The sequence below is a fragment of the Phacochoerus africanus genome, chromosome 14, assembly GCF_016906955.1.
Source record: "Phacochoerus africanus isolate WHEZ1 chromosome 14, ROS_Pafr_v1, whole genome shotgun sequence".
Taxonomy (NCBI): Eukaryota; Metazoa; Chordata; class Mammalia; order Artiodactyla; family Suidae; genus Phacochoerus; species Phacochoerus africanus.
The window spans coordinates 37867116-37888977 of record NC_062557.1 but is presented as its reverse complement, the minus strand read 5'-3'; the positions used below and the strand labels follow the sequence as shown (position 1 = coordinate 37888977).

At 55.8% G+C, this 21862-nt stretch overlaps 2 protein-coding genes across 3 annotated transcripts; both read right to left on the bottom strand.

Annotated features, from left to right (window-relative positions):
• Positions 1-5803: 5803 nt before the first annotated feature.
• MRM1 (mitochondrial rRNA methyltransferase 1) lies at positions 5804-12101 on the bottom strand. The gene is made up of 5 exons (XM_047757367.1): positions 10625-12101; positions 10331-10424; positions 7750-7882; positions 7542-7661; positions 5804-6753 (listed from the first exon to the last, which is right to left on the bottom strand). Exons 1-5 carry the CDS (start codon positions 11185-11187, stop codon positions 6578-6580), a joined length of 1086 nt encoding a protein of 361 aa, XP_047613323.1. The 5' UTR covers positions 11188-12101; the 3' UTR covers positions 5804-6577.
• Positions 12102-12407: 306 nt separating this feature from the next.
• On the bottom strand, positions 12408-21862 carry DHRS11 (dehydrogenase/reductase 11). 2 transcript variants are annotated; one of them, XM_047757369.1, is made up of 7 exons: positions 21458-21862; positions 18650-18859; positions 15734-15828; positions 14151-14280; positions 13423-13515; positions 13175-13240; positions 12408-13059 (listed from the first exon to the last, which is right to left on the bottom strand). In XM_047757369.1, the coding sequence occupies exons 1-7, from the start codon at positions 21812-21814 to the stop codon at positions 13024-13026; spliced, it is 987 nt and encodes a 328-aa protein (XP_047613325.1). In that variant the 5' UTR covers positions 21815-21862; the 3' UTR covers positions 12408-13023. The 2 variants fall into 2 exon arrangements, with proteins under 2 accessions (XP_047613325.1, XP_047613324.1); XM_047757368.1 differs by having other exon boundaries at positions 12408-13042; positions 21458-21859.

Genomic DNA, 21862 nt, shown 5'->3' with positions numbered 1-21862 from the left:
GGATCAAACCCACATCCTCATGGATACCAGTCGGATTCGTTTCCACTGAGCCACCACAGGGGCTCCCCGAGAGCAGTAGTTATGCCTGCAAAGGAAGCATGATGGCTGCCATTGCAGAGGGTTTACCGCGTACCAGGCCCTCTCCTACCTTGTTGTGGGTAGCATGTCCCCTTTTTACAGAAGAGGCGACAACACATGTCCTAGAGGAGAGCAACTTGCCTTTGGTCATCCAGCTAGGAGGAGGTGGGTCAGGATCAGAACCCCAGACCAAGCCAGGTTCCCACCAAGTCATGGGAGATTCAAAAAGAAGGAAGAGGTGGCCGGGTGGGGACGCAGTGGGGCTGGGGCAGCAGGGACAAAGGGTGAGAGGTCGATGGGGGAGGGGAAAGAAAGGGCTCTACACTCTGACCAGGCCCCCAGGACCCTGGGAAGAGGGACGGAGACAGCCTCCTGGCCAGTGACCACCTCTCTCCCACACAAAACCCTCTCTGTGGGGGTCTGAGCACAGAGTGGGGAGCAGTGAGCTCTGGGCTGGGTAGGAGGCAGTTAGAACTTTCTGGAGCACCTCCTCCCCTGGCAGGATGAGCTGCAGACCACCAGGGAGGTGTTAATGAAACAGAGAAGCTGCGAACAGACCCAGGAGTGATTCCAATCTCACACCTCCACCCCAGCCCCCACCAGTAATGAGCTGGGACCTGCCCTGCTCCCCAGAGAGGGGGCAGCGGGAGGAGCAGGGGAAATCCTTGGGCATCTCTGCAGCTTCAGAGGCCTCCTGTCATTGTTCTTCTCATCTCTTTCACTGCCATCAAAAGCTCACATTTACTGAGCACCTACTGTGTCCTTTTTATACGGATCCTCTCAACAGCCTCTATGACAGGGACTGTTGTTACCTCCATTTCACAGATGAAGAAACTGCAGCTCAGTCAGGTTAAGTGACTGGCCCCAGGCCAACCCAACATTTGGACCGAGGACTGTCTGACTCAGAGGTGTGTTCTTAGAGTTCCCTTCGTGACTCAGCGGTTAATGAACCCGACTAGGATCCATGAGGATGCGGGTTTGATCCCTGGCCTTGCTCAGTGGGTTAAGGATCTGGCGTTGCTGTGAGCTGTGGTGTAGGTCACAGACTCGGCTCGGATCCCGTTGCTGTGGCTGGGGTGTAAGCCGGCAGCTGTAACTCTGATTCGACCCCTAGCCTGGGAACCTCCATATGCTGCAGGTGCAGCCCTAAAAATAGGCAAAAAAAAGAGGTGCGTTCTTAATGCTTTCACTACCATGCCTCTGACCAGGACCCACCCAGTCCTTCCAATAGGAAGGTGAGCAGGATGGAAAGGCTCCCCTGTCTGACCCTTGGGACACTGGGCATGGGCCCACACCTCCACGCAGGGAAGTCTGTGTATGTGGCCCCAAGGCCAGAGCCAGCCTGGCGAGTAAAGTCAACACCGCGTGCCCTGGAAGTTCCAGGACTGGGAAGGCTACGAGCAGGGTCCTAGCCCTCCCACCAGCCTCCACGTGCTCTTGCTGGGTCTCCTTTCTACCTGAGCGCCATGAGAGTGGGGCCGGGGGCTCCAGGAAGGATCTCTGGCTCTGCTCACAGCCCCGGGGAACAGGATGGAGAGGGGTGCTGGCCGGAAGGTCTGAAGAAGTGGGCTGGGGCGGTGCTAGGAAGGCCTCTGCCTTCAGGCCTGGGCGGGCGGGAAGGGCTGAGCAGCTCTGAGAGCTGAGGCCGTGTTTGTAAACATCATTAATCAGGGATTAGCAGATGGGCCTGCTAATTGCACCTGCAGAAGCCGGGGGGACCTCAAGGTTGATTACATTTACAAACTGTGGGACTCCCTGGCGCCTGGCCCTGCAGGAGCCAGGAGGAGGGTCTGGTTTAGGACCCCAGCCTGGGGGAGGGAGCTGGCAATTTAGCCTCCTGCCCCCCTCCCCAAAAGAGATGCTAGCCCTGGAGGGGCAGGGGTGATGGCCACAAGTGAGCTGTGGCTGGGAACATCAACTTTCTGAGACCCTTCCCCTCCTGGCTAGGCGACCCCGACAAAGGAGGATCCTGCACATGTTATTTCATCCCCCATCCTACCCCAACTCCCTCTGCTCTCGGGAGTAAACCACGACTGAAATGGGCCCTGGAGCCTATGGGGAAATTGAGGCCAGGTTGGGAGGAGGGCAGAGCCCAATGCCCTGACCTCTAGGTCGGCCCCCAGGCGCTGTGAGAACACCTCAAGGTCTGAGGGCACTGGGCTGAGGGCTTTACGGGCACGACTTCAGTTGATCCACACCACGATCCTCCAAAGCGGACACTCCTGCTGCCCCCATTTACAGATGAGGAAAACCAAGGCCTGGAAAAGTGAAGCGACATGCCCACACTTACACCGGTAGCAAGTGTCAGATTCGGAACTCGAAGCAAACTGCTTAACAGCCAAGGTCACGCAACCACCACTGCACCCTCACCCTGCCGTCCTTCATACCCACGGCCACGTGACCCCAGCTCCTGGGTGTTTAACCACACTCGCAAAGCCGAGCAGCCTCTGTGTGCCCAGCACCCTTGGAGGCCACTTCCAAGGATAATCGGCCCTCATCCCTGGCCTTAGGGCCTCAGGTACATCTTCTTCACCTTGGGGGTGGTGCCTGCGTCGCATGACACAGCCACACACCTGCAAGTACATGGCAGGTAATTATGGCCACAATTCCTTTTGGTTCCAACAAACCTGTCTTCCCAGAGGACAGCCAGCTTGCTGCCCACGGGGTGAAGCAGGGTGGAGCTGCCTGCGCATGGCTGTTTGCCCAGGGGAGTGGCTCTCAAGGTGGCCCAGACTACTGGGACCCAGAAAGCTGATGAATAGCAGGCCCAAGGCAGTTCAATAGGGTTCCAGAAACCACGGAGGAGTCTGTGGGCAGGGGGGACTCGAACTTCTAGGTTCCAGGCTGGGTTAAGTCCTGGAGAAGAGCTTGATTCTGTACCCTCCCAGCCTGGGAGGGAGCACAGGACACCTCGGATTGTTTTCATCACGGTCTCTCGTCTGGGTTCTCCAGAAAAACAGAGCCAACAGTACATAGACATAGACACACACACACACACCCCCATACACTATATGCATACATATACACACAATGTGTACACACACATAAATACATACACATATACACACTATATATACACACATACTATGTATACACACACACTATATACAATGTACACATACACACTATATACACATACATATGTATACACATATACGCAGACTATATATACACATAATATATACACACGATACACATACTATACACACACACACACTTATCATAAGGAATTGGCTCACGTGATTATAGAGGCTGACAAGCCCCAGGTTCTGCAGGGTGGGGCTGGAAACCTAGGGGAGCTGACGACACAGTCCCTCCCTGTCAGAAGGCCAGCAGGCTTGAGACCCAGGATCTTGAACTAGTTTCAGTTCCAAAAGGCACGAGGAATTCTCTCTACTTGGGAAAGGGTCAGCCTTTTGTTCTATTCAGGTCTTCAACTGATTGGATAAGGCCCACCACCCTGGGGAGGACACTCTGCTTTATTCAACCTATCGATTTAAATGCTAGCGAATCTTATTTCAAAACACCCTCCCAGAACCACACAGGGTAATGTCTGATCAAAGAGCTGGGCACTCCATGGCCCAGTCAGGTTGACATGCAAACTGAACCCCAACGTCCAGGACTGTATGATCATGTGCCAGCCCCGGGGTACACAGTTCTGTAGTTTATAGAACAATTTTTTTTTTGTCTTTTTGCCATTTCTTGGGCCGCTCCCGCGGCATATGGAGGTTCCCAGGCTAGGGGTCGAATCGGAGCTGTAGCCACTGGCCTACGCCAGAGCCACAGCATCCAGAGCTGGATCCGAGCCGCGTCTGCAACCTACACCACAGCTCATGGCAACACGGGATCGTTAACCCACTGAGCAAGGCCAGGGATCGAACCTGCAACCTCATGGTTCCTAGTCGGATTCGTTAACCACTGCGCCACGACGGGAACTCCCTAGAACAATTTTTTACTGCTACTTCCTCATTTTATTTTCGACAACTTTTCTGTGGTGGGGGGGCGGGGGCTGGAGTGGGTACTGATGGCACTATCCTCACTTTACAGATGAGGAGACTCAGGCACCAGCCAGGTAAGAAGCCATGGAGCCAGGGCCAGATCCAGCATCTGCTGAAGAATCTCGGGGACAGATGACAGGTTCCTTGACCCAAACTTTCAGGCATGAGCTCAAAAACATGGGTATGAATGTTCTTTGGACATGAGCAGGAGGGCTGACAGCCAGTGACTCTCCAACCGGCTGCACACAGGTATCAGCTTGGGGAAGGGTCAGCCTTCTTGTTCTACTGGCATCTTCAACTGATTGGATAAGGCCCCCCACCCTGGGGAGTTCTAAAAAAATGCTGGTGCCTGGCTGCTTCTTCAGAGATGCTGATCCAATCAGCCTGGTGCCTCTGGGCACCTGGACTATTAAAGCAACCCCCACCCCGACCCCATGACACTAAGGTGCAGCCACAGCTGAAAGCCACACCAGGCTCTTGGTCAAGAGTTCAGCTGGGATGCAGAAGGTCGAGGAGCACTCCCAAGACAGACAGATGCCAGCAGAGGTCAAAGCTCGTGTGGCAGTGCAGACAGAGAGGTCAAGGAGGACCCTTGCGAAGGGAGATCCATGGAATTTATGAAGGGGTTTCTTTCTCTGTCTCGAGGAAAACTGTGACTTTAAAGCCATCTTGGGCCTTTTTAAGCAAATCCAAATGTCTTTCTAAACTGGCATTACCATAAGAATGCCAAGATGAAACCACTCCACAAAGAAAAAGGCAGTACAATGCACCGAGCACTGACAGTGTGTCAGATGTGGAGTCCCCTCTGCCCTCTGTATCCTCCTGGGCACCCAGGAAGGCTGGCTTTTTCCCCTTTGACCAAGGCTGAGGGTGGGCAAGGAACTGGCTAAGGTCACACAGCATGGGGATTTGCACAGGAGGCTGCGTCCTTCAGATCCCCACCCCAGAGCAGTGCTTCTCAACCAGAAGCGTTTCTGTCCCAGAGGACATGTGGCAGTGTCTGGAGACACGTTTGGTTGTCACAACTCGGGGGACGAGGGCACCACCGGTATCTTGTGGGGAGAGGCCAGGGATGCTGTTAAACGTCCCACAAGGCACAGGACAGGCCCTCACAGAAGTTACCAGAATGTCAGTCGTGCTGAGGCTGAGAAACGCAGTAGTTCCCAGCCTGGGCTGCACACGAAACCCCTTGGTGGGAGGAAGCTTTAGCAGTTCAGATGCCGAGGTTGCACACTGACCAATGACCTTGGGCTCGGGTGGGAAGGGGCTCCCTAGTGTCAGGTACTTTTTTAAAGCCTGCCAGGTGGTTCCAATGCACAGCCAAGACCAGTCTAAGCTACTTATCCTTGTGATCTCAGGTCCATCTGTAGGAGCCTGGGAGAGGAGAGCCACAGCTGTCTAGGTTGTGCAATAAACAGCAACCCTGTGAGGTCCACACCACCTCCCAGAACCAAGGGTCAAGGCTCTGCTTCAGCAGTTCCTTTCATAGAGGTGGACTGACTGATGACTCACCCAGAGGGGGTACTGGAGGGCCAGTAAGGCCGGGGGGTGGGGGGGGAGTTTGCTACTCTTTCCCTGACTCTCCAGCGGTGGCGGGGGGGGGGGGGGGGGGGGGGGGGGGGGGGAAGGCCACAGCCAGGCATCTCCAGGTGGCTGCCAAAGCTTCTGGAAGAAGACTGTGGACCAAAGAGCAAGGCTGCCACCTAATGGAAGAATCAGACAGAACGGACCGACTGAGTGATGTTTTATTTGGTCCTCCTAAGAGCCCTGGAAGGGAAGTGCAGACCAGGGCCCTGCGACACATAAAGATGAAGCCACGTGCTCAAGGCCTGAGGGGGGCAGGGTCGGAGCCTGGGTTTACCCCTGCTTGGCCACGGGAGGGCCTCCCTCTATATTCTCCCACTGGTTCAGGAGGAAGAAGGCTCTGGACGGCTGCCTGATCCCGTTTTTTGGTTGTTGTTTTTTGCTTTTTAGAGCTGCACTTGCAGCACATGGAGGTTCCCAGGCTAGGGGTTGAATCGGAGCTACAGCTGCCGGCCTACACCACAGCCACAGCAACACAGAATCCAAGCCACGCCTGGAAGCTACATCACAGTTCATGGCAACGCCAGATCCTTAACCCTCTGAGCAAGGTCAGGGATTGAACCGGCGTCCTCATGGATACCAGTCGGGTTTGTTACTGCTGAGCCACGATGGGAACACCTCGATTTCCTTCTGATGTCTACACTCCCCTGGGCAGGGCCTGGGAAGAAAGAGACCCTCTGTCCCAGCACAGGCTAGAAGTTAACCAACCGCCGTCTCCAACTGCACGTCCAAAGCCAAACCGGGAAAACGGAACTTCCTCTGGTCTCTACCGCAAAGCTCCTGGCCCTGCCCCAAGACAGCCGTTTATAAACAGAGGCCTGGATGCACACTCGAGCAAGAAGGCAAGAGACGCTGGCACATCGGAGCGTGCGGATGTGTGCGCCCGCCCCAGCACGCACACACCTGGGACATCCAGGTCAGTCCCCGTCCTGCCTCTGCTTTGCGGATCCCGAGCACAGTCCTGGGTGCTGAGTCATGCTGGGCCCTTCAGACAAGGGCCAGGGTTCTTGGGGGTCTTGGAGAAGGTGCTGCTCTCTCTTCTGCTCCACAGGGAAACCCTTCCTCTGGCTGCAAATGGAGTGAAGGAGGATTCCTGCACGGACAGACAGAAGGACAAAGATGGAGAAGAGGAAGGACTAGGTTCCAGGCACTCCCTCCTTTCATCCTGAGCAGGATGTAGGTACTGCTCTCATTTGGCACAGAAAGCAACTAAGACAAGGACTGAGAAACAAGAGTTCCCGCTGTGGTGCAGTGGAAATGAACCTGACTAGTATACATGAGGATGGGGGTTGGATCCCTGGCCTTGCTCAGTGGGTAAAGGATCTGGCGTTGCCAAGAGCTGTAGTGTAGGTTGCAGATATGGCTCGGATCCCCTGTTGCTGTGGCTGTGGTGTAGGCTGGCAGCTACAGCTCTGATTCAATCCCTAGCCTGAGAACCTCTATATGCCTTGGGTGCAGCCCTAAAAAAGCAAAAACAGAACAAAACAAAACAAAACCCTGAGAAATACGTTTAGGATGAAGCAGCTATCCAGCTGTCTGTGTGCAATCAGAAAGAGAAGCAAGGGGGAGTTTCCGTCGTGGCTCAGTGGTTAACAAATCCGACTGAGAACCATGGGGTTGTGGGTTCGATCCCTGGCCCTGCTCAGTGGGTTGGGGATCCAGCGTTGCCATGAGCTGTGGTGTGGGTCGCAGACGTGGCTTTGGATCCCGTGTTGCTGTGGATGTGATGTAGGCTGGCAGATGCAGCTCCGCTTGGACCCCTAGCCTGGGAACCTCCATATGCTGTGGGAGCAGCCCTTGGAAAAGGCAAAAAGACCAAAAAAAAAAAAAAAAAGGAAAAAAAAGGAAAAAAAAAGAGAAGCAAGGGGAATGGAGACTCACCTGCGGCCACAGAAACATTTAAGGACTCGAGTCCAGGAGGCAGCTGCCGGCCGGGCAGGATGGTAAGGAGAAGCTGGCAGGAGGCCTGCACCTCCCGGGACAGACCAGAGCCCTCATTCCCTGCAGAGAAGGGGGACAGAAGGTTAGGGAGGCCCAGCAAGACACGCAGGTGCACGTCCCGGCACGAAAGGTGGGGACCTCTACCTACCCAACACTAGGAGAGTGGGCTGGTCCCAGAGGAAGTCCAAGCAGCTAGTGATGGGCACCTCGGAGGATGGGGAAATCTCAGGCCCGGGGCATCCCACCGTGCCAGCCACGAGCCAGCCCTGCCGGGCTTTGGCCTGAAAGGGGAAAGAAGAAATCATATTCTAGCTCACCACTCACCAAGCCTTCGGCAGAGCCTGGCAAGGATAAGCCCAGCCTCGCCCGTACATTCATTCCCTCCCTGAGCCACTGGATTCAGTCAATAGTTAGGAAGCACCTGGAGTGGGCAGGCTGTGTCCCAGGTGCTGGGGAGAAGGCGATGAGCAAAACAGGCCTGGAATTCCAGTTGCGGCTCAGCAGGTTAAGAACCTGACTAGTATGCACGAGGATGCAGGTTCGATCCCTGGCCTCGCTCAGTGGGTTAAGGATCCAGAGCTGCTGTGAGCTGCAGCATAGGTCACAGATGTGGTTGGGATCTGGCTTTGCTATGGATGTGGTGTAGGCCGGCAGCTGCAGCTATGATTTGACCCCTAGCCTCATGCCGTGGGTGTGTAGCCCTAAAAAGACACACACACACACACAAAGGCCCGAATCCCAGCCTTGTGTAAGGGTGGCCAGGGAAGGTCTCGCTGAAGTGACACTTGAGTGTAGACCCGCAGGAGATGAGGGGCACTACACAAGAATCTGGGGGAGGGATATTCTAGGCAGAGATCAGTTATTGCAAAGGCCAAGGGGCAGGTGCTTCCCTGGCACGCGTGAGGAACAGCAGAACAGCAAGGTGGCCAGTGGAAAGGGAGCCACTGAGACAGGAGAGGAAATGAAGGGCCACATGAGGAAGGACCTCAAAGGCCACTGGAAGACCTTTGCCTTTGACTCCAAGAGATGCAAAGGCTTTGAATGGTTTTGAGCAGAAAAGTAACATGGTCAGACTGACAACTCAACAGAATCACTCTGCCTATGTTGAGAGCCATTAGCAGAAGCAAGCAGACCGGTTAGGTTTCTGCAGTGATCCAGGCAGGGGAGGGTGGTGGCTTGGACCAGAGTGGTAACAGCGGAGATGCTGAGAAATGGTCAGAAGGCAGAAAAGAAATAATATCGGAGTTCCCGTCATGGCACAGCAGTTAACGACTCTGACTAGGAACCATGAGGTTGTGGGTTCAATCCCTGCCCTTGCTCAGTGGGTTAAGGATCCGGCGTTGCCATGAGCTGTGGTGTAGGTTGCAGACGTGGCTCGGATCCTGCGTTGCTGTGGCTCTGGCATAGGCCGGTGGCTACAGCTCCAATTCGACCCTTAGCCTGGGAACCTCCATATGGCGTGGGAGTGGCCCAAGAAATGGCAAAAAGACAAAAATAAATAAATAAATAAAATAAAGTAAAATAATTTAAAAAAAAGAAATAACATCAAGGTAAAAAGGAAAAGATTTGCTGGCAGATGGAACATGGGGTGTGACAGCAGGAAGAATCAAGAAGGATGCCAAGGAGTTCCCGTCATGGCTTGGTGGTTATCGAACCCAACTAGCATCCATAAGGACGCAGGTTCGATCCCTGGCCTCGCTCAGTGGGTTAAGGATCCGGCGTTGCTGTGAGCTGTGGTGTTGGTCACAGACGTAGCATCGATTCCCCCCCTAGCCTGGGAACCTCCATATGCCACGGGTGCAGCCCTAAAAAAGACCAAAAAAAAAAAAAAAAAGGATGCCAAGGTTTTGGCCTAAAAAACTGAAGGGATGGACTGGCCATCAACTGAGCTGGGTAAGTCAACACAAGGAAATGGAATGACATTTGGAAATCTCGTTTGAAATGCCCATTAAACAGCAAAACAAAACAAAACAAAACAAAACAAAAAAACCCAGCTGTTGAATAGGTCACTAGATATGTGAATCTACGGCTCAGGAGCAAGATCTTGGAGGACATACATTTAGGAGGCATTTAAAGCCATCGTACTGGATGCGACCAACAAGAAATTGAACATACACAGAATAGAGATCCAAAGACTAAGACTTGGAGTCCTGCGGGAGGTTCAGGGATGCTGCCAAATACAAGGCAATACTGCCCCCTTGTGTCCATAAAGGAATGCACAGCTAAAGAGAAATGCGGATGAACCAAGAAAGGGGTTTTACTTACTTTTCCCTTCTATATATCAAAGTGGGTTTTCTGTTAGTGGTGGAGGTGCTTTGGGGGGTTTGCTTTGCTTCTTTGCAGGAGGGACAACGGAAAACGCACCAACGAGCTTTTCAAGCTGAGCCTCTACTAGAGGAACCAAGAGCCACCAACTCCTCACAGCTGAGCATTTACTGAAGACCTACTTCCCAGGCAGTAAGGCACTGAGTAAACTCGCTGGAGGAGCGAAGACATTTATTTCGGAAAGGTGTGCAGTCAAAGTCCCTAACATCAGATTCTGCTCCATGTGTGGTTTAAAATACTCTGGATCCGTCGCTTCCCAAAGGGGTTTAAAAGGATGGAGGAAGCGTGTGTACCAAAACGTCCCGTTCCCTTCCTCCATCAGTTGCTGGCTGGGGGCCCTTGGAGAGGATGAGCTTGGCTCATTTGTTCTCCTTTACTGACACCCCGCTTTCCCCCGTCGTTACCTGTAAAAAACCGGCCAGGTCATCAGTCGAGAACACGTCCATCACCTCCATAGCTCCCGCGCTGGCCTTGCTGACTACTGGAGTGAGCGGGCAGCTGCAAGGGTTCCCCAAGTCCCCTATGAGGCTGAGTAATCTCAAACCCAGCGCCGTGCCCTCCCCCAGACCCCAAGAGTTAGGAGTGAGAATTTTGGCGATGGGGAGGCCTGCCTGGAGGACCACCCAAAGGGTCAAGGTGCTTAGGAACTCAGCTGAGCCTCCAAATTGGGGCACGCAGGGAAGAAGGGTTGTCCATGCCTGTTTTTCCGGCTGGTGATGACTTTCTCCACTCCGAGGAAATGAGCGGAGCGCAGCACGGCCCCAAGATTCCGGGGATCCTGTAGCCCCTCAAGGACCAGCCACAGCTGCTGGGGGTCGTCTCCCGGCCGAGACTCCCCGGCCTCAGCCCAAGGCTGGGGCCGCAGGGGGCTCACTTCCATGCAGACGCCCTGGTGGACCTGGTAGCGGCACAGGACGTCCAGCTTCCGCCGCCTGGGCCGCAGAACCGGGATGTCCCGCGCCTCCGCCACACGCAGCAGCTCGGCCCGCTCCCCTTGCAGCCCGGACCTGCCGGCCTGGAGCAGGAGCCGGGCCACGCGGCGGCGGGCGGCTCGCAGAGCCAGGAGACATGGGGACAAGCCAAACAAAAGCTCCAGTCCCCCGGCCGACCGCGGGGGGAGCGCCAGGTCGTCCAGGAGCAGGCGGCTTAGCTCCTCCCCGCCGGGCCTGTCCCCACGCCGCGCCGCTTGGGATAAAGGACGCGTGAGGAGACGACCGCAGCAACGCCAGGTCACGCCCCTGGCGGCCGAGAGCAGTTCCATGGTCGACTCCGCGAGTGAGTCCTCGGGAGAGGTCACCTCCGCCGGGGCCCGCTCCCAGGCCCCTAATGAGTAAAGGGGACCGGAAAGCTTACCCCGGCAAACCCCCTCAGACACAGGAACAGCTCGCACTCCCAGCCCCTACACTGCGGAAAACCTGGCCACCAACCTTCCCCTCCCAGTCCCCTTGTGAGCTGCTCCGCTTCCGCGTTCGGGCGGTCCCACCCCCTTCCGGAGCTGCACTGCGCATGCCCATCATCCACGTCGTCCCCATAGCGCCCCCTGCCGGGCCGGCTGAGCAACGACCTCCGCGGCCCCATCGGTGGCCCGGACAGGGGCTTGCAGCTGAGCTGACCCGACCGGACCCGACTTGGGACCACGTTCTGCAAGATCCCAAGAGGCTGGAGGGCCTAGTCACCCCGAGAGCACCAAAGGCACTTTAAGGGCAGGTGTTGGCTTTCCTGTTCAACCTCGTTAGTAGTGGTGACTCCCTCCCCACACCCTGTCCACCACTGGGTCCTGGTGATTTTCCTTAGAAGCTTCTCCTGCATCCAGCCCCTCCTCTAATCCTCCACTGCCTATCAAACCCTCAGCACTAGTCAGCAGGACCCTCACCAATAACTTCCTGTCCCATGGTGCTGATTCTCTAAGTGACAGCTCTGGGCCTGTCCCACACCTGCTGATAAGCCAAGGGATGCCCTTGGCCCACTTCTGGCTCGGCACTCAGACCTCCAGGAATCCAGGCAGGAGCTACCTTTCAGCCCCACCTGACTCCTGCACTATGTTCTTTGCTGTTCCCACCACACTGCATGCTTTTCCTGGCCCTCCAGCCTAGCATACTCTGTTGTTTTCTTTTCTGGCTAGCGAACTCCTACCTATTTTCTTTCTTGCTTTCTTTTTTTTTTTTAGGGCTGCACCCAGGGCATATGAAAGTTCCCAGGCTAGAGGCTGAATCAGAGCTGTAGCTGCCGGCCCAGGCCACAGCCATGCCAGATCCGATTTGCGTCTGTGGCCTGCACCGCAGCTCACGGCAAACACCAGATCCTTAACCCACTGAGGAAGGCACTCCTACCCATTTTCAACACTCAGTCCAAAGGTAACCCACACTCCAGGGGTGATGCCCCCAACCCACCCACCTTCCCACTGTCCTAGAAGAAACTCAGACACAACCATTCCTGATCACAGGAAGGGGGAAGAACTGAGAGATACTTCTGAAGCCAAGGTAGCTTGTTGCGATTTTTCTTTTTTAATGATCACAGTGAAACCCACTCAGGAGGCAGGCCCTAGTATTCCGCTGCCAAAGTCCGAGTGGAGAGAGGACCCCACCAGGGACTGAGAAGCCAAAATTGGGCTGGAGAACTGGGGGTGGGGTGGGGAGAGAAGCAGTGGTGGGGGCAGTGGGACAGGGAGAGGAGGAACCCGGGAGCCCCGATTACCATTCGGATGGAAGGCGAGGGCTTCCCTCTGCCAGCTCATCCCCGAGGGCCAGGGGGTGGGGTCAAGGTGACAGAGGAAAGCCCCACTTGGGCATCCATCCCTTGCTTCAATCCAAGGGGAGAAACCAGAGACAGCAAAGACCAAGGAGCCCAAGAAGGGGACCAAGAATAAGTCAGCAGGTCAAGCAATCAAGGACACCACCTCCCTTCCCCAGCCCATTTGACAAGATTATATAAAAACCTCAAGCAAGTTTTCTAGCCCCTGGTGGGGGTGGGGAAAGGACATAGAATCCAAAAGTCCCGAAATCAACACCTAAAACCCAGAGGCGAGTGCCGAGCCGTGAGGGGCGGTGAGGGTAGGAAGAGCTCCTCTCGGGAGACTAGGTCACCTGCTCCGTGGGCCTCATCTGGATGTCCCCAATCTGCGGAAGGCACGAGGCTTGAGGAAGCCAGGGTGCTCCCCCCACCCCCACCCCCCCGAAGGCCTCCCTGCTCTCCTCGTCTGGGGATGGCTGGGCTCCTCCGGGCTGGTGGACAGCCAAGGCCAGACTCACCTGGACGTGTGGCGGGGTGCTGAGGACATAGATGACAGCCTCGGCCACATCCTCAGCTTTGAGACACTGGGAGTGCCAGGGGAAAGGGGTGAGAGGCGGACAGATGGATCCAGGTTCCCTCCCGCCGCTGAGCTCCGCTCCAGCATCCCCACTCCCATCCCCACCTTCCAGGAGGGGCGCTGGACTGGCTAAAGGCCACGCCTCCCCCTGCCTTCGCTTAGGGAACGAGTGGCTTCACTGGGCCCCACCTTCATTTGTTCATAGGCAGCAGCTGCCTTCTCAGGGTTCTTGTCATGGAGTTTGAAGGCGAACTGTGTCTCCACGACTCCTGGAGAGATGCACTGGGCCAACAGAGAGAGCCTGCTCAGGACCGGAACCTCCGACAGAGGCCGGGCCTTGCAGGAGGTTGCAGGAAAGGGGTGGAGGCCACAGGGTCCCAGCATCACAGTGATGGCTGCCTGATGTCCAGCAGCCACCTCCTCCCTCCAAGGCTGCCCCTGGGGATGATCAGAAGGATTCCTACCATCTACGGAGCCAACGCCATGAGCCAGGTAACTGTTCTACAAAGTGGTGTCTCTTAAAACCTCATGACCTCATAGGCGTTAACATCCCCATTTTACAGATGAGGAGACTGAGGCTTGGGAAGGCTGAGCAAGTCACCCAAGGTCATGCAGCCTTCAAGGGAGGAGCCCAGGGTCCCGCTTTCCAGCCTCGGTTTCCCACCATCCCCTGCTTTTTCCCACGCTCCATCTCACCCTGCCCTGTTCCCTTCAGGTTGGCCCCCTCCCACGCACGTGAGGGTCAGAGAAATGCAGGAACTCAGGTACTGAGCAGGGCCACGAAGCAGCAGCAGAGCCCAGGAGATCAGTGCCCAGTGCACCCCCAGCTCTAGGCAGCACACCAGGGCCACGGGCTCCCCGGGCAGTGAGGAGGGCCTGAGCCTCCTTGTTCCCACCGGGCCCAGGCCGAGCCTCACCGTGGCTCGGATGTGGGTCTGGGCCTCCCGAAGCTCCTGCCTCAGGCCCTCTGTCAGCGCAGTGACGGCATACTTGGTAGCACTATAGAAATGGGCCACGGACTGGGGTACCACTCGGTGGCCAGACATGCTGGGGAGAGGGAAGGAAGGGGAGAGACGAGAGTGAAGTGGTGTCTCCTGCTGTACTAGTCAACCCCACCCCCAGATGGCTTCTCTTTCTTTTTCTTTTTTTTTTTTTTTGCTTTTTAGGGCCGCACCCATGACATATGGAGGTCCCCAGGCTAGGGGTCTAATCAGAGCTACAGCTGCTAGTTACGCCAGAGCCACAGCATCACAGGATCCGAGTAGCGTCTTTGACCTACACCACAGCTCACAGCAATGCTGGATCCTCAACCCACTGAGCAAGGCCAGGGACTGAACCCACAACCTCATGGTTCCTAGTCGGGTTCCTAACCTGCAAATCCACAATGGGAACTCCCCCAGATGCCTTCTAAAGGGGGCCTCCAGCGGCCATCGTCACAGCAACTAATCTAGCTTCTGTAATTCAAGCAGCTCCTGTGAGCCCTACTCTTCCTAGAAGTCCTCCCATCACCGACCACAGAATTCACTCTTCAGTTCCTGCGGGCTGGTAGTTCTCTCGATTTCATCTGTGTTCACTGATGGTCTACTGGGAGATCTGTGGGAGCAGAGGTCACATCTCTGGGGGCTCCTCCAGGACAGAGACTGTGTGGTCTTTGTGCCAGGAGGTGAGGTTCATGCCACGGCCTGAGGGATGGAGAACCTCAGTCCCAGGAGAGCCCCCAGGCTTCAAAGAGAAGGGGCTGAGGAGTTCCCGTTGTGGCGCAGTGGTTAATGAATCCGACTAGGAACCATGAGGTTGTGGGTTCGATCCCTGGCCTTGCTCAGTGGGTTAAGGACCCGGCGTTGCCGTGAGCTGTGGTGTGGGTCGCAGACATGGCTTGGATCCTGCGTTGCTGTGGCTCTGGCTTAGGCCAGTGGCTACAGCTCCGATTGGACCCCTAGCCTGGGAACCTCCATATGCCCCGGGAGCGGCCGAGAAATGGCAAAAAGACAAAAAAAAGAAAAAAAAAAGAGAGAGAGAAGGGGCTGAGCTAGTCCTTCCACAGTGAGGGGTGGCATTTTACACATACTCCTCTTCCCCTCACCCTGATGGAGCCATGTGGGTATTAACTGGGTGTTAAATCCCCATTTTACCACCAAGGAAGCTGAGCTCCAGAGAGGGCAAATGGGGGGTTCCCACTGGGGCTCAGTGGAAACAAACCCAACTAGTATCCATGAGGGCCCTGCTCAGTGGGTTAAGGATCCCCAGTTGCCATGAGCTGTGGTGTAGGTCGCAGACGAGGCTCGGACCCTGTGTTGCTGTGGCTGTGGTGTAGGCTGGCAGCTGCAGCTCCCATCAGACCCCTAGCCTGGGACCTTCCATATGCCACTGGGCGCGGCACTAAAAAGCAGAAAATCAAACCAAACCAAACCAAAGAGGCAAATGAACCGCAGCAGATCCCCCAGTGGGGAGGGTGCGTGGGGATCCGAGCGGAGCTCCGGCCCTCGAGCACCTGCCTCACCTGTTGATGTTTATGATGTGCCCATCATCCACCTTGCGCTCCCTCATGGACTGGTAGGCTTCCCGGGTGCAGATGCTGAGGGCCAGCACGTTCACCTGTGGGCGGGGGGAGCAATGGGGTGTCTGCAGCTTGGGCCCATCTGAGCAGGCGATGGAGCCACAGAGCACCCAGGGGTGGGGGTGGGGGGGCATCCCCAACAGGGTCCAGGTCCTACCAGAGACCAAAGATGGGCCCAGGGTACCTGGCCATAGGTGCCCCTCCCGTAAAGCGACCAGGCCCAGGTGACGGCAGAGACAGCTCCACTCCCTGGGTGACGCCCCCAAGTTCCTGCAAGTAGGAACAGGAACCCCACAAACCCACCCAGGACCCGAGAGCCCTTCCTGGATCTCCTCTGCAAACAGTAGAAGCTCTGCCTTAAGGAACCGTCTTCTTTTCTTCCCCAAATGCCCTACTTTTCTCTGGGACAGAGTCACTAGGCCCTACTCTCTCCTAAACAGCCTAAAATGCCTTTAAAAAAAAAAAAAATCCCTTCCTTCAAGCACAGACCCTAGCCTCCCCTCACCTTACCCAGCTACTCTCTGCGATTTCTGTCTCCTCCCCTGCAGTGGAGAGAAGGCCTGACCTCTGCCCTTCCACGTCTTCCTTTGACCTCTGCTCCAGCTCTAAAGATAAGGCACAGCAACTCTTTACAGGGTGTCTGAAGGATGGCAAGGGACCTCCCAAAGGCAGGGGGGCTTCCTGCCTCCCTTGGCCCCGCCCACTCCTGCTTGCTCTGGCAGAGGTGACCCCAGAGCCCCGGCCTGAAGAAGTGTCTCTGCTCTAAAGCTCCAGCCCAGCCCCACCCCTTAGGGAGCAGCTGAGATAAAGCTTTCAGCAGGTCTGCATGTCTCTCCTCCGGGGAAGAGAGGAGACCAGCCAGGAGATTAGATGTTTCTCTTTATCGGTGTCACTGCCAGGCATCGGGACAGAACACCCTCGGTGTGAACCTGCCCACTGCAGTGTTCACGGCAGAAGGACACAGGAGGTTTCCTGTCCTGCTGCTGCTCCTCTTAACAATGTTGGGTTTGTGGGGCAGAGAACTCAGCCCCTGGGGACAGATGGATCAACTAGGAGAAATAGGAGTTCCCATTGTGGCTCATGGGGTTAAGAACCTGACACAGTGTCCAGGAGGATGAGGGTTCGATCCCTGGCCTCGTTCAGTGGATCGGGGATCCGGTGTTGCCGTGAGCTGTGGTGTAGGTCGCAGCCGTGGCTCAGATCCCATGTTGCTGCAGCTGTGGCGTAGGCTGGCAGCTGCAGCTCCAATTCAACCCCTAGCCTGGGAACCTCCATATGCTGCAGGTGTGGCCATAAAAAGAAAAGATCCCCCTAGGTCTGGGGATCAGGGGCGGGAGTGGAGAAGATGCCTCAGAAGCTGATCCTATCAGAATTACCTAATGTTCAAGCTGAAAAAGGGGCTTAAGGGTTTCTTACACGTGCCTCACTTTACAGATGGGCAAGCTGAGGTCTCCAGGTTGAGACCCGCTGACTGCAGCTGAGGACCACCACTCTGATCTCCCGGAAGTGTCTCCGAGGGCAAAGGGCAGTGCTTCATTCCCCCGTTCATTGTTTCTATGTTCACTGTTCACTTCCGGGGCAAGCACCTGTCGGTGCTAAATCTCTTGTGAGCAGATGTGAAAAGGATTGCAGGGAAAGAAGCATCCCGATTACACACATTCGACTTCTCAGAATATTTTCTTTTCTTTCTTTCTTTTTTTTTTTCCCTAGGGCCTCACCTGTGGCATACGGAGGTTCCCAGGCTAGGGGTTGAATCAGAGCTACAGCTGCTGGTCTACACCACAGCAACGCCAGATCCAAGCCGCGGCTGCGACTTACACCACAGCTCAAGGCAACACTGGATCCTTAACCCACTGAGTGAGACCAGGGTTCGAACCCGCAACTTCACGGTTCCCAGTTGGATTTATTTCCACGGCGCCACAAATGGAACTCCCAGAACATTTTCATACCCTCATACTGCTCCGTGATACAGTCCAGAAGTTGAAAACCCACGTCCTGAAGGCTGTGTGGGCCCTATGTGGTTTCAAAAACATTTTCAAATCCCTTTCCAACATGTATTGAAAGGTTTCATTCATTCAAAAAATAAGTATGGACATTATCAAATACCTATTGATAGCAGACTGAGGCTCTAACAGAGAATAAAACTGACAAAAAACCTTGCCCTCTTGGAGCTGAAGCTCTGGAGAACAGGAGGGGTAGGGCCCTCACATGAAAATCTAGCCTCCCCGCTGCTCTCAGAGAAGACTTAAGATCTGGCCACACTGGGCCTACGCTGCAGTGGTGGCCACCCCCCCACCCCTCTGACCCTGTGCATGGCCATGAACTTCCGCACGTGAACCACCTCACTCATTTATGTACTGACCTGGCCCCAGGGGACGCTGGAGTTTGTGACCCCAGGTACTGATGGACTAGGTGTGCTCATCCCAATTAAACATGACGAGACAGAAGCTCAGAGAGAGTTAACTCCCCGCCTGAAGCCACTCAGTTACTGGCAGCGGCTGAGCAAGATCATCCTGTCCCATCTCTCGCTCCCTTTTCTTCCCATAAGACCATGTTCCCAAACACTCAGGACAGTGCTGCCACTTGGGGACCCTCAACAGACAACAGTTCTCTCCCCAGCCCACTTCTCCTCCAAGAGAAGGAAAGCAGCCTAGACTTTAAGAACAGCCCCCAAGGGCTCAAAGGAAAGAAGAATGGCATAGCTACGCGTCCTCTGGTAGGAACCCGAAGGCCCCTCTCCCAAGATGTCTGTCCCCAGCCGCCACCCCCGACCCCACCCCACCCCACCCCACCCCGGGTTCACAATCCTCGGGCTCCCCACTCTCTTCCCACCCCCTGCCCCAGGCCTGCCGCCCTTACATTGAACATGTCCTTCCAACCGCTGGTGCTGCCTGAGAGCAGGCTGTCGGGCCGGGCCAAGCCCGCGTTGTTGATGCAGATGTCTACACCGCTGTGTTGAGAGCGGATGGCCGAGAACATGGAGAGGATGTCCTCCTCATTGGACAGGTCACATTTGTAGGGGATCAAAGTCCCGGGGTAGCCTGCACTCTTACACTCGGCGGCCAGCTCCTATGGAACCCAACAGGGGTCTAACTGGGGTGAACCGCTCCTTCCGCACCTCCCCACCCAGAGAAACCTCCCTCCAAGGTCACCGCTCATAGAACTCCTGGCTTTGGCGGCCACCTTGTGGCTACCAAGATGTGGGGACTGCCCATCCCCAAAGCTTGTCCTCTTTGGTCAAAGTCTTCAGTTCTAAGAAGGAAGAAGGGCTGGGGCTCCGCGTGGGTCAGGGAAGGGGCCCAGGGGTCCCGGGAATGGAGTGATCTCTCTTCTCTGACTCTCTCCCAACAAGAACCCCACCTCTGAGCTTAGGTGAGACGCAAGCCTCACCCCACCCCAAGCTTCTTCCACCAGTGCTGAGTCACTGAGCTGGTTACATCATGGCCTCAATCCTCTTCTCTCCCATCACCCCATCCTATCTCTCCCAGAAGGGTTTTGACCTAGACTATCGCACTCCCTTCACAAATTGCCACCAGTTGGCTCAAGGGCCTCATACCTGCTTTTCAGTGGAGCACACCTGCCAATCTCCCGTTGCCCCACCATAGAAAGGGTCAGGAAGTCGGGACAGAGTCTTTCTCTCTGACCCATGATGCACCATTTTCCGGCCCAAAGTCTCTCTGGAGACCATGAGCCAAGGTGGCAGGAGACACTGGGCAGCCCATGTGCATTACCAGGGCCCTCAAGACACTGAGGATCCCAGAGAGAGATCTGAGAAAACAGGGCTCCTGGGAGAGGGATTGAGGGAGGCTACTATTTAGAAGCAGGAACAAACTATGTGATAGTGGAGGCCAGTGACTGGGCACCTGAGCCTCGAGAAGGTCCCTTTGTACATGTGTGCGAGGGAGGGGGCTAGCGGGTGCAGGGTGCCCTAGGGGAAGGCCAGCCTGGCCAGCTGCCCTGGAACTCCTTCCTTCCCCCCAAACCAAGCTGGATTAGGTGACCCAGGAAATTCTCTGCTTTAATTTTCCAAGAGTTTAAGAGGGGGTCCTCTGGGACTCAGAAGGCCCCCTTCACTGGATTTCACCGACTCATGACCATCTCAGGAAATCAATGAATGATTCAACCCATCAAGAAAAAAGCAGGCTGTGGGCGAGGAAGCCTGGAATTCTCCCCTCCCCTGGCATGCAATGTCTCCCTTCCTCCTCCAGACTCAAAGCCCTGCAGGAGAGCCAGAATGGAGGGACTGAGAGTACATTTCTCCCTGTCACTGCCTTCTCATGGCAGTGTCCCCACCTGTCCACCCTCTCGCCTCAAAAATGACCTGAAATCAAGTCAGTCCCCTCACAGCAGAGGCTTTCTCCCCTCATTAAAGGAGTCATCCTGGGGCTGAGTGATCGGCCTGGGGATCATCCTGGGCTCAGGGACCCCTTTCCCGGCTAGTGTGGGATGGGGGAGCAGGAAGAGAAGGCAAGAGTGGCTTAAGCATTAGGGAAGCCAGGGGTCTAATCCCTGGCCTTATCCTCTAAAGGGGGATCTGGGCCCTGAGCACCTCAGAATAGGAGAAAGGGAGAGGCAGAGTGGGGCACAGCCAGGTGACCTTGGGACTATCTAGGAGGCTATAAAGTGTACCTTTGGTCAGCAGCAGGGGAGGGGACAGTTCTTCCTGTACACCTTCCCACTCTCCCCCCACCCAGTCCTCTCCCTGCCCAGGGACTTTGAGCAAAGGTGTCGATGAAGCTAAGCCCCAGCCCACACCCTGAGAGGAGGTCTTGCCAAGGGCAAATCCAAAGTGATCCTCCGATGGAGATTTCTCGTCTTCTTCTCTGCTTTGCTTCATTTTGATCTGAACTCTTATTGCTCACAACTCTTGGGGCTCCCAACCCGTGTTAAGAGGAAAACCACAAGTTTCAGTTCCACATTGCTTTGTCCCCTCCGAACTCACATGTTCAGTGCCCTATTTCACCTATTCAGTCCTATCTAGGACAGTGAAATTGAAGAAGAGTCTACGTAAGGATATCCCATTCATTCCTGATGTGCATTGGGTAGGGGTTAACTTCACATTTGGGGGAGTGGGGGGAAGGGGCAGGGAGCTGAGCCTCTTCAGAAAAGCTCCACTCCTTCCTCAGTCCTAGGTGAAAAATGAATAAGATCAAAAAAACCTCTAACTTCTGCTCATCTGGCTGGCTAGCCACCTGGCTTGGCTTTGTGGACTAGATCTGAAGCGCAGAGGAAGCAATCCAGGAGCCAACTTAGCCACTAAGGCCAAAAAGCTTTCTTTGCTTCTCCCTGGCTGCCTAGCTAGCCTCTGACCTCTGGCTTCTTTCTTCAGCCAACCTCCGCAGGCAGGTAGAAGAGAAGGAAAAAGACGGCAGGGAGTCAGAGATTTGATATACCGAGTAGAGGCTGTCAGGAGAAAAGGTTCCTTAAAAGAGGGGACTTTAAAAAGCGAAGATGGAGTCCTGCCGCGAGAGATCCAAAAGGCCTCTCCTATTAGGCATCATCCATTTCGCCAGCTTCTGAGCCCGCTGCAAGTGGCCCTGAGGTGGCCGGCAAGTGAAGGCAGCATGACAGCCTAGCTCCGGCCACTCCCCACCCCCGACCTGGACCCTGGCCCAGCAGAAAAGACGCTGGGCCCAGAGGGCGACTCGATCCCCATCTGGGGCTTACCTCGATGTTGCCCACGGTGCGGGCACAACCCACCACCTTCAGTCCGTGCTGGACCAGGGCCCGGGCCACGGCCGCGCCGATGCCCCCCGAGGCTCCTGTCACCAGTGCCAGTCGGCCACGCCACCGCTCCATGCCAGCCCAAGTCAGGGTCCCGAGCCGCCCTCCCACCTCGCTCGGGGAGCTGGGCACTTGGATCGCGGAGCTCCGCCCCACGTCGCTGGGGCCCGGCCGCTCTCTGGTCACCAACGCGGAACCCGCCGCCAACCTGGTCCCGTCGTAGCTCCGCCGGGAGCTGCTGTCACTCCCATTGGCCTCCGCTCCCGGCTCCACCCTCCGACCCTCGGCAATCGGCCACATCCCGCCCGTAGAACGACCGCCGCCTGGCCGCCCCACCCCTGAACCAGC

What these genes read in the sequence shown, in the direction of transcription:
- MRM1 (XM_047757367.1), bottom strand. Translation starts at nt 11,187, where the DNA reads ATGGAACTGCTCTCGGCCGCCAGGGGCGTGACCTGGCGTTGCTGCGGT. An exon ending in GCCCACTCTCCTAGTGTTGG is followed by an intron (nt 7,662 to 7,749) that starts GTAGGTAGAGGT and finishes CCTTCTCTGCAG; the next exon opens with GGAATGAGGGCTCTGGTCTG. An exon ending in AAATGTTTCTGTGGCCGCAG is followed by an intron (nt 6,754 to 7,541) that starts GTGAGTCTCCAT and finishes CTGTCCGTGCAG; the next exon opens with GAATCCTCCTTCACTCCATT.
- DHRS11 (XM_047757368.1), bottom strand. Translation starts at nt 21,814, where the DNA reads ATGTGGCCGATTGCCGAGGGTCGGAGGGTGGAGCCGGGAGCGGAGGCC. An exon ending in GCACCGTGGGCAACATCGAG is followed by an intron (nt 18,860 to 21,457) that starts GTAAGCCCCAGA and finishes TGGGTTCCATAG; the next exon opens with GAGCTGGCCGCCGAGTGTAA. An exon ending in GCACCCCGCCACACGTCCAG is followed by an intron (nt 13,043 to 13,174) that starts GTGAGTCTGGCC and finishes TGCCTTCCGCAG; the next exon opens with ATTGGGGACATCCAGATGAG.